This window comes from Lethenteron reissneri, chromosome 29 (assembly GCF_015708825.2).
Source record: "Lethenteron reissneri isolate LAM-NWPU_2019-01 chromosome 29, ASM1570882v1, whole genome shotgun sequence".
Classification (NCBI taxonomy): domain Eukaryota; kingdom Metazoa; phylum Chordata; class Hyperoartia; order Petromyzontiformes; family Petromyzontidae; genus Lethenteron; species Lethenteron reissneri.
The window spans coordinates 2,491,169-2,507,827 of NC_083807.1; the positions used below are offsets into that span (position 1 = coordinate 2,491,169).

Sequence of the window (16,659 nt, forward strand, 5' to 3'; positions counted from 1 at the left end):
TTTAATTTTCTTTGAACCTATCTACGTGACTTTACCGAAACACCTAAGAATATTGACCCACATATAATGTGAAAGGTCAGTTGAGTGGCGGGGTGGGGGTTGGTTAGGGGGGGGTGGTAGGTGGGGGGGGGTGGTAGGTGGGGGGGGGGTGGTAGGTGGGGGGGGGGGGTGGTAGGTGGGGGGAGTGGTAGGTGGGGGGGGTGGTAGGTGGGGGGGGGGTGGTAGGTGGGGGGGGTGGGTAGGTGGGGGGGGGTGGTAGGTGGGGGGGGGGTGGTAGGTGGGGGGGGTGGTAGGTGGGGGGGGGTGGTAGGTGGGGGGGGGTGGTAGGTGGGGGGGGGTGGTAGGTGGGGGGGGTGGTAGGTGGGGGGAGTGGTAGGTGGGGGGGTGGTAGGTGGGGGGGGTGGTAGGTGGGGGGGGAGTGGTAGGTGGGGGGGGAGTGGTAGGTGGGGGGGAGTGGTAGGTGGGGGGGGGAGTGGTAGGTGGGGGGGTGGTAGGTGGGGGGGTGGCGAGACGGTGACGTATGTCAGGAAACGGGAAGGGGGACTAACGTCGCTCACGTGACCCGCGCTCCCATAATGCAGCGCGGCTTGGGAAGATGGCGTCCATGCAGGTGAGACCGGCTGCGGCTCCGTCTGGTTGGTGGTGGAGGTGCTGGGTAGGGGAAGTGGCACTTTAACTTGGTGGCCGCGGACTCGGCTGGCCCCCCTTGCAACGCGTGGCGCACTCGCCCCCTCGCTCGATCATCTCTTCGAACGGCGGGGCCGCAAAAAGCGACGGAAGTTTAATGGGGGGCGCAGTGGCCGCGGCCGCGGCGAGCCGGAGTCGGCGGTGAAACCAGGCGAGCAGCGCCTCACCCGGGGGAGGGGGGCGGACTAGGCCGCAGTGGTGGTTGTTGTTGTTTGGTGGTTGTTGTTGTTGTTTGGTTTCATTCGACTTCACTGGTGTTGATGGTGGTTGCCGCTGTCACTGCCGTAGTGGTTGTTCGCAGCTGCTGGTGTTGTGGGACTAAAGGACCAGCGTGTTTTTGTTCCGTTCCCGTAGCGATGGTAACGCCCCATTGGAACCGTCTTTGTTTGGGTAACGGTGGTTGTATTAATCATTGTAAGGTCGTTAATTTTAGTAAGTGTTAAAAGTAGATAGTTGCTTGAACGTCTGTTGTGATATAACACGCAATGTTGAAAATAATGACGTTCAATAGTGACGATGAAATCATTACTCCAAGCACCATTTCGTACAACTGGTGGTGACAATATAACGTTTATTATAATCGCAGTGGTACTATAATCAACATACCTCGTGATGTTAATATATTAATACAACAAAAATAGTTGCGAGCTATTTAATGGCATCACGATAACATTTACGGAGATGCGTTATCCTATACTGAGCAATGTGCTATAGTGCCGTGAAACACCAATGGTCGACAGGGAACAGTCTATGCAATCGTGGCTTGATAAAGGGAAATACACCATTTTTTTCGTACAAGAATGTGTCGCTATACACTGAAATGCATTGTTCTTAAGACATGGTGTAAGGAAACTGGACTACGTAAATGAAGTGGTGCATGTGAGTGGATAATGCCAAAAGGCTACCAGAACCCATTAACTGCCCTGGTATCTAAGTCGCTTCAAAACCCCAGCAAGTTTGGTAGTTTTGACAAATCTCTCCGTGAGTCCAACCAACGCAAGCGTGCGCTAACCACACCCTCGTGTCAATGTCATTTCCCGATGCTCAAACAAGATTGTAGCCTGTAATTACATCACTTTATGAAACGGTTTAAAATGTTTACAATAACACTCATATGGGTAGGCGGAGTCTTCCCCCCCCCGTCATAATAATGTCGAGTTTCCACACAATCCCTCTCCACCATAGTGGAATCTAGATATGACTAAGGGCCCCAAATAGAACCAATTGTTGCCCCATGTTCCTTTTTGGTAGTGAGAACCATTTATTTGAGTAATGATTCATCATCAGTCATTATAAATTCACTGCTGAACACACCTCCCCCAAGCCACTGCCATCTGTCGCCTTGCTACGATATAATCCAGATAGCACCTGCACATGAGCAGATTTCACCACGTCATATACTTGGGTGTCGTACTCCCGACGTATAATTTCTTGGCTGCCACTCATTGTTGATAATCTGCCAACATCATACCTTCCAGCTACGTTCCCTGTCTAAGTCCACTTTTCTTTACCTGCATATGTTCTTTGATCCACGTGTTTTTCTATATTTCTCAGTGTAATTTAATGTCCTGTAAAAATGAAGTTGATATTTGACAACACAGACATAAAAATGACATTTATATCTCTGAAAAAATTCTGACAAGTCACAAGGTTCTTTGTTTATGATGTTTGTCCAATTCCTTATATTTTTTTACGTGGTAGAGAATGTGAATTATCAAGGAAAACACACCGTTTCTACAAAGGAGAACCAGTAAAAATATGCTTTCTGTATTAGAAACCCAGTTGGTTTACCGTATTTCTGTGGCTGCCTCTTAGCCCTGCAGATTTGAATCTGTGAATGGTTTGTTTGAAAATTAAGTTTTCTTCTTCATTGGTTTATTAAGCGGGGGGGGGGGGGTCATGATGTTTTAAATCAAGTTTGAGTTATGCACAGCATGTGGTGCGCAACTCTCGCTGTTGCAGAAGAGGTTACAGAAAGAGCTGATGGCCCTCCAGAAAGATCCGCCCCCTGGAATGAAGGTTGATGAGAAGAGTATTCAGTCCTCCCTGACACAGTGAGTACGAACGGCACGCCGGGCCCATCTCACTGGACTGAACTGTGCCCCCCCCCCCCCCACCAGCTGATCGTACATCCCAAGCACTCCTTGTAGGGGCACAGTTAACAATTTCGTTTATTTTGAGCACTCGGTTATTAAGTCGTGAGGCCACAAGTCATAACGTGGCCTTAATTATTCCCTCCCAACTTCCTATATTTTCCATTGTGCAGTTTGAAATTTTGGATTTTAACTATCGTTTTATTTGTAGCAGCTAAAATGTCAGAACCCCATTATCATTAAACTCTTAATGTCGCCTTGAAAGGAGAAGGAGATGATATGCTTAAGGCAATGGCTCTTCTTCATAGCACACAAATAGAGGGGTCAGAGAAATTGTGGATAATATTTCTGACTGCACATCACATCGTGGGAGCTTGATATGAATTACATTTAAAAATGGTTGTTAATGAGCAGATTTTAAATTGACGTGGATTAGTTATCATTATCAATAAAGCAACTCTTATTACCATGAAACTCCATTATCATTACCCAGATGTTATGATGACAGTGTCACAATAACAGTGCCACGCCTGTGTGTACGATTGCCAGACATGGGCCTTATTTACACAGTCATATCCACCGCTGCTTAAAAAACCTTGTCAATATGTTCCTACGTAGGAATGCAAACATTTTAACAACAAAGTCCTGGTTCAGTGTCAAATAATTTGCGTATTGGCGATCCGCGATAACTATAACAACCAATCATGTTATTTGAGATAGCAACGAGAGTTTCATGTTTCCCAGTAACATTGATAAAAGTTACGTTTTTCATGCTGTCGCCAGCTGAAAAGTCACTGAATGCCGATGACGATATTACTTTACTCTCGTTTAGAATTTAAGTTCTTCAAACATTTTGTCTATATCTTACACTTCATGGCTTGTTCAAACACGTTTTGTAATTATCTTTAACTTCTATTTATTTAATAGCCTTAACATTAGCTGGCAACTATTCAATGTGCTCTTGGAACTTAATATGCTATGTTTTTTTTTACTATTTTAAATGTATTTTACAATGAATTTTCAATATTTTAAGTGTACAACAATTAACCAGTCTGAGTGAATATTTGTATCACCTGTCACAAACGTTTTAGCTGTCTGATTCAGCAAAGCGTGATGTTGACTTTGTGCAGACTTTTTTTTAAACCAAAACTTAATTACTGTGTTACAGTTAACGGGCTTCATTGTAAATCTAAACTACGTATGTTCACATTGCTGTTTTCATTCCGTTATGTTCTCGTTGGTTGGCTTCAGGTGGCACACATGAAATAGATTAATTTGTTTTATATTTCGAACGTTTATCAGTGGTTCTACCGTTTATTATAGCAGATCAGTCTTATACAATATTTCTCTCTAATGCTCCGACTCCTTTTACAGATTTAAGTGCATTATAAACGATAAAATTACGATGACGGTGACATACCTTGTTTCCGTATCCATACTGCAAACTTAATGCTCTGTAATTCGGTCTTTGCACGGTGTCCTGTTTTTATTGTTGTTTATTGAGCACAGACTGATAATGGGAGAGTGATTGTACATTACATTACAGGTGGATTGTTGACATGGAGGGAGCATCTGGCACTCTGTATGAAGGAGAGAAATTTCAACTTCTCTTTAAATTCAGCAGTCGCTACCCATTTGACTCACCACAGGTGAGGTGCTACAGGCTTCCTTTTCAGGGTACCGGTTATTTAATTGCAGAAATGTTTTTCTCACTTTGTGCTGGTCAGGTATACTGGGTTCCCGTTCAGTAGAAGTTGATGTAACTCCTCGTATTAAAATCACAATGTTGGTGTTATATGAATGGCGTAACTTTCTGTTTTCTATCTAAATAGAATTGCTGCTTTGTTGCGGTCAGAACGTGTCGGTATTATGTGATATTATGCGTTGTATTAACTTTACCTGTATGGTAATCTTTTTGGGCATTGGATCCTCAATGCATTGCATGATATAAAAGATATATAAATACAATAGCAGTCTTGAAGAGGATATGCGTTTTTGAGTGATGTATACGTTTTTATCTGACCTATCACTTTTCCAAACACTTTTCAATTGAATATAAATGGCACTTATTAAAATTAGAGTTAAGTTTTCACCTGGTAATTTTCAGAAGTGTGTAATGGTTATCACTTCATTATCCTGGAAACAAGGGTTCAATTCCCTGTCGTGGATAACATCACTGGGCCTTTCCTCTTGGTTGTCGTGTCCTTCAGTGGTTACCTGGTGAAATGGGGAGCTGAGCTCTGGGGAGATTGATGTCTGCGTGTGCATGCAAGCTACACCACTTGTTTTTTGTGTGCCTCGCCAGACTCAATAGTCGCTCGCTAACAGCAATTTCCTTAGTGATCTTTTAAGACGAAATGAAATATATTTGTCTGCGTGAGTCCGAGAGCTGCAGCATAATAGTTGATGTGCTGCACCAAGATCCGAGAGACCTGGATTTGATTCCTAGCCACAGATAACGTCACAATAAGTATCTTGAGTGCGTGTGTGGACGTCAGCACTGGGGAGATAAAGGCGGCCAAGCGTGATGCTGTTGACACCTTTGCATGTGCTTTGCTTGGCCATACTTGATGCTAGCTTTTAACAGCACTTGTCTCGAACGTTTAGGACTAAATGTTGATTTTTTTATCCCCGCCGTCTGCGCACACTCGTTCTCACGTGATGCAGGTCGTCTTCATCGGCGAGAACATCCCCGTGCATCCCCACGTGTACAGCAACGGCCACATCTGCCTGTCCATCCTCACAGAGGATTGGTCCCCGGCGCTCTCCGTTCAGTCCGTCTGCCTTAGCATCATCAGCATGCTGTCCAGCTCCAAGGAGAAGGTGTTGTGCATTTGTAGTTCGCTCGCGCGCACACGTTGTACTCAAAAGATGGGTTTCGTAAATCATGGCCGAGGTGCCTTAAACGTGTTATTAATTCGTTATCAGTGGTGGATCGGAGGCGTTGCTGAAGGTCAAATTGCACAAGTGCAGCCCTTCTACCAGTCCACTGCTGGGTGAGGTTTCCCCCACGCCGTACGTGTCATTGGGGTTTTGGCTTTATGCCTTCTGCTGCCCCGCATGTAAACTTGCAAGACCTATGACAAACCTGTTTGCTGCATGGCGATCACTCATCCGGTCACCCAGGTCACTTGCAAACAAGACCATTGCGTGTGGTCTCTTGGTTTTATCACTGGCTTAAATACATTTGACTTGTCTGTGAAGCCTGCTTATTTTCCACGATCTTGACGAGGAATGGAACATTGCAGGCGATTTCTTAATCGGCCAATTCCTGATGAGTAATGTTATATGAATGAGTTTTGCAAATCGCTTGGTAACGTGCCTCTGAAAAAAAAATCTTTGTCTAGATCACTTATTTTTTTCGCAGAAACGGCCTCCAGACAATGCACTTTACGTCAGAACGTGTGACAAGAACCCAAAGAAAACGAAATGGTGGTATCACGGTGTGTATCTGCTCTTGTGTGCCACCGCCACCACTGCCGTCGTCCATGTGTCTTACAAATATTTCACGTGCATATTGAGTTTTTTTTTATTTTCAACGATTGGCGGTTGAGCTGAAAACGTAGCCCCAAAAAAGAACACTTTTATAAACACGCACCGACGTTCCAAACGTCGTACTCAAATGATACATTTTGTGGGTTTACTCTCCAACACACCAGTGTGCTGAAGTAGTTACTAATTGGCACGTTTATTTACAGGACAAACCTTAACAATTGGCTATGTCGGGTGGTGTTGGGTTAACAACACATTTATATTCGTACGATCTAACCCCAAAAAACCTTTATTATGAGGTCCGACATATTTGAAATTTCATGAATGAGAAGAATTTCTATTCACAAATTGAAAGGCCAACCATAATGTCTTTAATGTACATTTGACATTTTCGGTTGTGCACTTTAGTCATTTCCAAAGATTGCAAGTCTTTGAGGTTATGGTCATACATTCTCTAAACATTTTAATACACCATTGCATTGGTGTGCTGAATCATTGTTACAGAAGGCCCATAGTCTGATGGATTTCAGAAGTTGTTTGATACTTGTGCAAGGTGCAATCTCAAGTAATGGATGTTGATGATGGCTAAAATATTTTAGTTACATTTGGAAAGATATACTTTTGTGTATCTTACCCATGGTCGTACACGCTGGCGCATTGAGTTGCCTTAGCAATTTTATCACTGACCATGTTTCCACCATTGCAGACGACAGCTGCTGACAAAGGGGACCGACTGACAAATGAACGAGGTGGAAGGAGGAAGAGGGGAACGAGAGAGAGCGAGAGAGAACGGAATATGAACCAAGTAAAGCAGAACCTCCAAAGCACTTTGAACATTCTGAGTGATTGCGAGGAAGCCTGACCCCAGCGTTGATTTGCGTGAGTGTGACGGTGTCGCCACACACTAATCCTGCGCTGCTCGGAGGGACAGCGGTACAAGCTCTCACTGACTTGCGTGGGGGGGGGCGGGTGCAGACTAGAGGTGGTGGGGAAGAGCAGGGCAATTCTTCCCCGCTCCCAAAAAACAAACACAAAAACAACGAGTACAAGTACAATTTATTTTTTATTGGTGAAACCTCAAATTGGGCTGCAGGTGTATTTTGAATGTAGCTTTCTGTTAAAGGCATCGGAGCTTTCCTTGCCAGTCCAGTGTCTCATTTGCATCTGTGGGATTCTTTTTTGGACGACTGCACTGTTATTTATCTGGTCCCCTTGTAAACGATGTTTATTTTTTATGGTAGTGTTGCCCGTGTTAGATATCAATATTGGATAGGTTTACCTCCCCCTGTGGCCCAACATGTTTCTTTGTTGTTGTAGATGTTTATATCTACACTTTGTCAGTGCAATAAATGGAATCAAATCATGCATTTTGTCTAAATAAAGAGTGTATACAGTGGTAGTTTTGCGACTGATTTTCTAAACATAACTATTCCATCGATTGCCAGTGTATTAAATGTACATTGTTGCAGGCAATGCAAATGGCGATACAGGCGAACTGTATATATGTTCCTGTCCTTGGTGGAATATAATGTTAATGTGAGTCCTGTTCTCTTAATGTTCAGTCTGAAGTGATTTAAAGAATTTGGACTTGCTTTAAATCTCTTGTGCTGTGAGTGAGGAGGGATTATTTTATTATTTGCTCTGTATTGTAACATTAAATATACACGTGTTGGTATACTACATTTTGAATGTGCTGTCATGGTCAATAAAATGTTAATGCCCACATATAAAAGCTACTTGAAACACATTTCAATTTTCCACAAGACACCATGCTGGAGAGGTAACATCCAAAGTAGATTTGGCACAATCGACCTATGCGCTACAGTTAAGACCAGAACTACATTGTTACTATAAAAATGGGCCCCAAAATCGATAGTCTGAATGCCCTTTTAAGATTGCAATGTTCCCCACCTGAAAGCTCCATGGATGTGTACTTTTGTTGTACATTAAGTAAATGTGTCTATGTACATTACGCTGTACACTGCTTCAGTGTTCTGTGGTCATGTATGCAGTGTATGGGAGGTTTTTTTCTGACCATCGGTTACATTTGATCGGTGAAATTCCCGTCGCTTTGTGCAAAATTGCGAATCTTGGGACGGGCAACGGCTGAACAACGACTGAACCCGCAACGGTGGTCACATGCAATCGGTGAGGGGGAGGGGTACAATCACAACTATCTCAACACTTGTGATGTGTACCTTGCTCAACACGAACGCGTGGACTGTGTTGTGGCCTTGGTGGCCTTGGTGGGGTCGGGCTTGTTGGTGTTTACCACTCGTCGTGAATTGCATGTGCGTGTCGTCACACTAGCCGCATTGTGTGGAAACTTTGATTTGGAGGTAACGGCAGGGGGGCAAGCGCGACCCTGCTGTTCTTTTCGGTTGGAGCGTTGAGGATGTAAGACTTGGAACACAGCCTTATACTGATTCTAAAAATTTGTGTATACTGTATGAGTAATTGAGCATTTTCACGAGATGTAATATTTTAAAAGCAGTAAAAAAAAAAACCTGGCCTATCCTTTTTTGTGTGTGCGAGAGGAGAAAATAAAAGATTTTTTTTTCCAAGCCACTTCGAGTCGAGTGGTTGTTTTCGTCGTGAGTCTCGGTCAATAGACGCGAAATACAAAGCTCGGTCCGATGTTCCCTTTCTTTCAAAGCTCTTTCCAAGTTGTAAGCTGCATTACCTCCCGAAACGTTCCGATCAATGCTGTCGTATTACTTAACCCCCACCTGTCCCCAGTCTCGGGTTTTCACGGCAGCCAACGGAGTAAGGTTTTGAATAACGTCACCCACCGAGGAAAGCCACACGTGAATCACATGGCTGTATTTTTTAGAAGGGTCCTGCGTTGTAATGTTTAGCCAATTTCAAAAAAGGCTTTTGTATGTGCCTGCAGGTAAAGGAACCAAAGAAAGCCCTTCCGTTCTTAGGGGATAGCGCTCCAAAGAGCGAGCATGCATTGATTGGTTTGTGAACCCTCAACTTCTATATTGCCACTTTCCCCGACAGCCCAAAGGATTTGAGCGTCACAAATGTGCACGCTATCCACTAACCCTTATCTCCGAAGAACGGAATCACAGGTGTGCGCCGCCACGCACACCTCACGGTTGGCAGCATATTCCTTTTTAAGATTGCATCAAGCAACTTTAATTATCCACCTCGCCGCCACCTCCAGAGGGTGGAGAAAGCGCCTAATCCTGATGATGGCTTCACAATTCAATTGGTGACGGTGCCAATTGCCTGTGTGGATCGCTTCTCCCTGTCACGATATGGCGCGAGTCTAATCGATGGCCGTTGGTCGTTGTGTGAACCACAGCTGAGCAATAGCGATGTCCTCGTGAAATGTTCCGATTGTGAAACATTCCAAGACCGTTTTGAAATTTGCAGTGGAGTTGCCTCGGGCTGACAAGGCCATTTCCTGGGCCGAAAACAGTTACAGGACGCCGATGTAAGATGGTGTCAATGTCATTTTATACGTGGCCTTGCATTAGAGAATGACAACCAAAAAATACACGCAAACGGCTGTTATTTTGTGAAATACAAATGTAGACTGTGTCCTGAGTTGGCTGATAACAATGGGAAAGTTTGAGATTAAAAGGCTTTCAGGGTACGGGGGGGGGGGGGTGTGCAATGGTATCTGTCCTGGGCATCAAATTTTTTCATTTAAGTGCGCCGAAGCAGTCTCAATGCCTGCGTATTTTAATCTGCTCAGAAGTTAAATTCTATTGTCGAGGTGTGCCAGCCACCGACCTGTTACGTGTTTTTATTGTTTACCTGAACTAATATGAATCCACATATGATTGCACTCAGGAGTAATTCACTCTCCAGTGCCTTACCGAGCCCAACATGCAGCCTCTCGCTCTGGTGTTCTTCCGTTAAAAGGGTCGAAGTGATGACGTTGCCATCTGCATGTGGCTATTGAAGACGTGTGACCTTTATAATGAGATGTGACCTTTATAATCAGACGGGACCCAAGTGATTAAGGGAATCTCTTTGATCATCGTCATGCTGCTCATTGATCTATTTAGAGGTGTTTGTCGTTCCGCATACTTGCTTAAAACAATACAGGTGATGTTATGCAAGCCTGACTGCTGATGAGATATTGAATGCCGAAACTGCTCCTGTAAGAATGAATTTCCAGAAAACGTTGTGGCTGATGGGATGTGTTAAAACAAATTCTGCTTTCATATTTTTTTTCGGAGAGAGAAGGTGAAGGAGCATGCATTTTCCTTCTTTATTCAGTGACTTACATTCTCGAGATCCGCGTCAATAAAAAAAGTTATAATAATATCGAGTGGGCGTGGGCAGGGGAATTCACGAGAAGGTTTGATTGCCGATGGACAAGACGAATGGCAGATTGGCAGCCAGAGGAAGAGAGCACATACCTGAGGACAACCACCGCAGAGATGGAGCAATCGGATCAGCAGGAGATAGATTGGGACAGTACAGGACTATGGGGGATAGCGATAGAATAGATACGACTTCATTCAGCTGTAGAGAGACCGTGACTCACGATCCTGAGATTGATGATCGATGTGAGAACTAAACCACTTTGAACATCCCACGTATCCGCAGCGCACGGCCATTGCATCTCAATGGGCTTTCTAGTTATTAAATAAATGACATCGATCAATTAATTACCGTATAATCGTAGGCGAAGAGAGATCCGAGATGAAATGCTTTGTGATTGGTGGCCCGAGCCAAAGCAGCGTTGGGCGGCCAGTGATTGTACAACTGTCGTATTCGGTATTACAACTCTGACCCTGAGCAAACGGTGTGCTTGTAAATAAAGTCGTTTTCGCTCAATCATTTTCATCTCAGTGCTTGTTTCTGGACAGCAGCCAGAACCTTGCATAACCTTGCTGTGAGCCACCGGATGAAGCTTCAAATGTCAAATGTTTTTTTGTTTTCTTTTTGTCCGCAGCAGCAACAACGTAAACAGTTACATAATGTAACAAAGTAGGAACTCACAAAAAATAATGTCTGTCTACCTAAAATTTCACTTAATTCGTTTTTGTTCATCAGCCTGTTGGCCTTCCAGCCCAATGTTTACCAGCATTGATATTCGTATCACGCGAATTCTACACATGGCCGGGTGGCTCAGTGATCAGAATGCTGAACCGAGTTCCTCCCGAGTTTAAAATCCATACAGCCGTCTGTGCTTATAAACCGAATATAAGCAGAACTCCAATGCAGCTGCCCACGTGCAGAATGTAGTCAGGCAGCCTCGTGGCTTCAAATATCAACATTACCGAGTAGCGTTGGTTTAAGCAAGCAAAGTCTTCATACTCGTTGGTTTTTTCGGTAAAGTCAGGTAGGTAAAAAGGAAAATTTAAATAGATTAATTCACGACGTTTCGGAGGCAACACAAGCTTCCGTCTTCAGGTGGAACCGTCACAGTAAAAATACTCTCTCAAGTGATCATTACGTTGCCATACATAGCAGGCGTGACCAAAAAGATTTCCAAAATTCTATACAAACACAAGATCCACCTGAAGACGGAAGCTTGTGTTGCCTCCGAAACGTCGTGATTGATATTTATTTTAATGTTTTACCTACGTGACTTTACCGAAAAAAACAAAGAGTATGAATCCTTGCAGTCACAACAACTTCAAATCTAGAATCAAGCAAAGTCTGTGCCAGTTTCGACCTTCTGGGGACTCGTCAGCTGAGCCAGGCTGGTTAATCAAATGCTGCTAAATTAACGCGAAGCTATTGGCAAGAGCACTGGGTTTAAAATGTGGGCCCCGGTTCGATGCAAAACACAAAGACCGCACAAACTCGTGATGCGGTGCCGTGGTGCATTGTGGGTAAAAGCAAATGCGATAAGCGGAATTCAATTCTGTCGCTACAGTTCTCTCAAGTGTAGTGCGTTGATGGGTCGGTCACCAATAGCTTGACCCTTCCCCCCCTCCCCCCCAAAAAATGCATCACATTTAAATTTGGTACCGTAATTAACGTGGATAAATTGCAGCTCTGAGCGGGAAGTGTATCGGCTTCACTGCTACATACACGGCACTTTGTAGAAAAACCACCGAAACATTGCCAATGGCGCAAGAGAGGGCCACGCGGTGAATTTGTGGCAACATCCAATACGATCGATTCATTGAGAGAGAGAGAGAGAGAAGAGCGGACGGGTGATATGGGCCCGATCACTTGGTCGCGTGCTTCATTTACTCCACGCTGTCAATCACTTAGTCACTTTTTAAGTTAGTGGGGTGAGATGCCACGAGTATTGTTATCATTGTCGGGATTCAGTATCCATTCCTGAGACGCAGAGAACCAAATCACATAGTCACTTTTTAAGTTAGTGGGGTGAGATGCTACGAGTATTGTTATCATTGTCGGGATTCAGTATCCATTCCTGAGACGCAGAGAACCAAATCACTTAGTCACTTTTTAAGTTAGTGGGGTGAGATGCCACGAGTATTGTTATCATTGTCGGGATTCAGTATCCATTCCTGAGACGCAGAGAACCAAATCACATAGTCACTTTTTAAGTTAGTGGGGTGAGATGCCACGAGTATTGTTATCATTGTCGGGATTCAGTATCCATTCCTGAGACGCAGAGAACCAAATCACATAGTCACTTTTTAAGTTAGTGGGGTGAGATGCCACGAGTATTGTTATCATTGTCGGGATTCAGTATCCATTCCTGAGACGCAGAGAACCAAATCACATAGTCACTTTTTAAGTTAGTGGGGTGAGATGCCACGAGTATTGTTATCATTGTCGGGATTCAGTATCCATTCCTGAGACGCAGAGAACCAAACCACGGCTCAATATTTTGCGTGCTACGAAGAAGAGGGCCATTGCCCGAAACGTCGCCCATATATGTTTTCCTTTTCAGGCCACAGTGTTATTGGTGAACGTGTTGAGTTGATTGTGTGTTTGTTGCTCGTACACATTGCCAATGCAGCATCACCGGATAGTAAGAACGAATCGAGGGGTGTTTTGTTTATAATAATAAAAAAAGTTGATGTTCCACAAATTTTTTGTTTCGGAGCGAAGCAATGATCTCGTGTGCAGTTGCTCGGTCGATTCTTATTTTCATTACATCGCAAGATTGCAAGAGAGAGATAAAGAGAGTGGCGGCTTTAGGGGAGGCCTTCATCCAGCAGTGGATTGACCATGACTGCTGTTGTTGATATTTTGTATGCTATTTTTTTTTCAACACAACCCATGCATTTTATAATCCAATTTTTTTTATTGCATCATCTCCCCACAGATGGCCGCATAGCGAACGGAGTAATTCACTTTACTCCATCGACTGCTCTCAAAAACAGCCAGCTGCTACCTTCTGGGCAATCAAATTCTGCGGGTTATCCAGTTTGTTGGGGATATGGTTGGGTTTTCTTTGCCTGGGGAAACCCCCTCGAATGATACAGGCCACGTTACGGGAGACAAGGCAATGGCACGTTTCTGTAAAAAAAAAAATTAGGTAGCTCTTGTTTCACAGTGACATCACAGGTACCCCCTCGATTTAAGACGAACGCAGGAGGAAGTCTCCACAGATATGGCTGTCGCCTGATGAAGCTGGTTGTCATTACCAGCGAAACGTCGTACTCGATGTGTAACTCTTGTGGATTTACTCTCCGACACAACGCACCGGTGTGCTGAACTAGCAACGAACTGCCATGTTTTGTTTACGTGACGAACTTTGCTAACTGGCTGTGTCGGATGGTAGCGGGTTTAACGACACATATTTACATGATCTAACCCCCCAAAAAACCTTCATTATCGGCAGAGGTCTTGCGTATAGAGACGTACGCTGTCACGCATCCCTCTACAGTATTCATTTACGGCACGATCCACACCTGCGCATGCGTGTACGTGTGTGTGCGCGCGCGCGCACGGGGAGGAGCGGTGGTGCAATGGTTAGCGCTATGAACCTGGCGGCATCTGAAATCGATTGTCGGCCAAGGGTAGCATCAGTGGCGAGTGAGATCTGAACCGATATTGCGCTTCCCCGAGTTCGACTCGGGTTTATATTCGTCAACAATACTGCCCTCATAGTAAAACATATTAAGCAGACAGCTTTCCGGGTGATGGCCCTAAGCGGAGAGATGATATCCCCGATAATATGCAGGGTGCTTTAAAAATAATAATGTGAACACTTACATGGGACTATCTTTTTTCATGGAAATGTTAATAGCTTTCAAAAGTCAAAGAGTTCGCCATCATTGTCAACACGTGCCTGGAATCTTCTCCAGGTGGTCTCCAGAGCCTGGAGGCGACACATTTCTTCTGTACGTGACCTGTGGTAATGAATTACTGCCAACGCAGTATCGCATTAACATTATCAGTCTTGCACGAGTACCTGGTGCGCTGTGTAAGCGATCAGCACTAGAGAGACAAAGGCGGCCCGGCGTGGTGCTGGACACGCAACCCACCCGTGAAGGCAATAATAGAAGCTCGCTAACTGCACTTGTCCCAACAGCCTATGCAGGCTATACGGGAGATCTTTGACTGTGTGTGCATACAGAGCGCAAAACAAACACGACGAGAATGGATGTAGACACAAACAGGCACCTGCGTGCACACGCACACATTATCCCATTACCCCGTAATGCGTATCCTTTATTTAACCAGGAGCCAATAATATACAGCAATTAAAGGCGACTTATCGTTCCATTACCCCATCATCACACTTACACATAAGCCCATTCCCCAATTTCCTCCCTTTGTCACAACAAAGACTCCATATGTCGGGAATCGAACCCGGGATGCCGGGTTCGTATAGTTAAGCGCGCTGCCCGCTATACTGCCGCTCCCCACGCACGCACACACTCACACACACAGACACATTCTGTCTCACACACAGACACCATCATGCTACCACCCCATCCCATCATCACCGTGCTTCTGCCCTCCCCTCTCCTCCAACCCTCCTCATTCTCTCTCTCTCTCGTTCGGGTGCGCTCTCCCCCCCACTCGCTCTCCCCACGCCAGCTCCCCTCTGTCGCCAGCTGCGGGCGCTGCGTCTTAGCGAAGCGGAGTTTCCACATCAGTCGGTGTCACGGCGAACAGACGGCGCGGCGCGCGGTGTCGTCTCTCGCGTTCTAGCACCATGGACAGCGGCGGTGTCTGCAAGAGCGTTATTCATCGGCGGCTGGAGGGACCTGGGGCCAGCAGTGGATAGAGACTGAAAGGCGTGGGTGGGTGGGTGGGCGGCCGGGCGAGCCAAGCTGGCATCGCGAGCGGCATTCTAATGAATAGCACGTGCGGCTAAATTATTATTTGTAATCAGCATTGTCGTCTTCGTCAGGATCTTAATCAGCAACAGCTGCTGCTGCTGCAGAAGCGTTATCAACAGCGGCAACATTATCGGTGAAACGATCAGCAGCATTAGCAGTATCATTTTATTTGAGCTTTAAATGGAGTTCATCATCAGCAGTGGCAGCATCAATTTAGAGTTCTACATTCGCAGCATCAATTGAGTTAACCATCATCAACATCATCAGCTGCAGCATTATCATCAATAGCGTTACTTAAGTCGCTACTATCATCACAATCATCCGCACCAGTTTTTTTTTATTCAACTTCTTTACAATCATCACCATATCAGCATCGTATGAGTTCATCATCACCAATATCAGCAGCAGCGGCAGTGTTTAATTCAACTTCTTTATCATCAACATCATCATTACAGCAGGGCATCGTTTGAGTTCATCGTCGTCGGCGGCTCGGAGGTGGGTCCCGGCTGTCGTAAGGTGGTCTCTCTTCGGGTGCCCGGGCAGCAAATCGTCGAGGGCGGGCGCGACTCTCAGTAGGACGCGAGCGCTCACGACACAGCAGCGCCTCCACCAGCGGCAAGCCGAGCGAGGCTCCCTCGTCTCCGCGTCCCATAGATCCGGCGTGAGAACACCGCGCTAATCGTAAAACAACAACGACGACGACGACATCTGCGACATCGTCAACAATCCAGCAACAGCAGCAACCACCGACGACAATTATGATCGCGTGCGATTCACTCGGCGATGCGTGCCGTGTGATCGAAGCAAGGTGGGTGCCGAGTCCATCGATATCGTCGATTTGTCAAAACTCCGAATGTGCGCATCCCGCTTGAAACTTTTCGTAAATGTTCGCGGCAATTCGCCGGTGCTGGATTTGGTTTCACAAAGCCCCCGACTCCGCCGATGAGACTGCTCGATATCGAATCCCGGTCGAGAATTCAACAGACCGCTGCTTGATACTACAGCGCTGATCTCGCGAAGCCAATAATAGGCTGATGGAACTAAAACATGCGTGTGTAGACGGAGGTCTAACGTATTTGTCATCATCAGTTATGCTCCACAGCCTCGCATGATAAATGTAGTTGCTTTAAAAATATATATTGCTTTGCGTGTTGAATAGGACTCAGTCTTGTCGATGGAGTGTTCTTAACAGT

The 16,659-nt window shown here is 45.3% G+C and overlaps 1 protein-coding gene across 1 annotated transcript; it reads left to right on the top strand.

Annotated features, from left to right (window-relative positions):
- The first annotated feature begins 533 nt into the window (after positions 1 to 533).
- On the top strand, positions 534 to 8,836 carry UBE2W (ubiquitin conjugating enzyme E2 W). The gene is made up of 6 exons (XM_061562382.1): positions 534 to 610; positions 2,650 to 2,741; positions 4,327 to 4,429; positions 5,448 to 5,603; positions 6,148 to 6,223; positions 6,979 to 8,836. The coding sequence occupies exons 1-6, from the start codon at positions 596 to 598 to the stop codon at positions 6,990 to 6,992; spliced, it is 456 nt and encodes a 151-aa protein (XP_061418366.1). The 5' UTR covers positions 534 to 595; the 3' UTR covers positions 6,993 to 8,836.
- The last annotated feature ends 7,823 nt before the right edge of the window (positions 8,837 to 16,659 follow it).

Coding starts and splice junctions, on each gene's coding strand:
- UBE2W (XM_061562382.1), top strand. Junction 4,430..5,447: donor ACCCATTTGACTCACCACAG/GTGAGGTGCTAC, acceptor CACGTGATGCAG/GTCGTCTTCATCGGCGAGAA. Junction 5,604..6,147: donor TGTCCAGCTCCAAGGAGAAG/GTGTTGTGCATT, acceptor TTTTTTTCGCAG/AAACGGCCTCCAGACAATGC.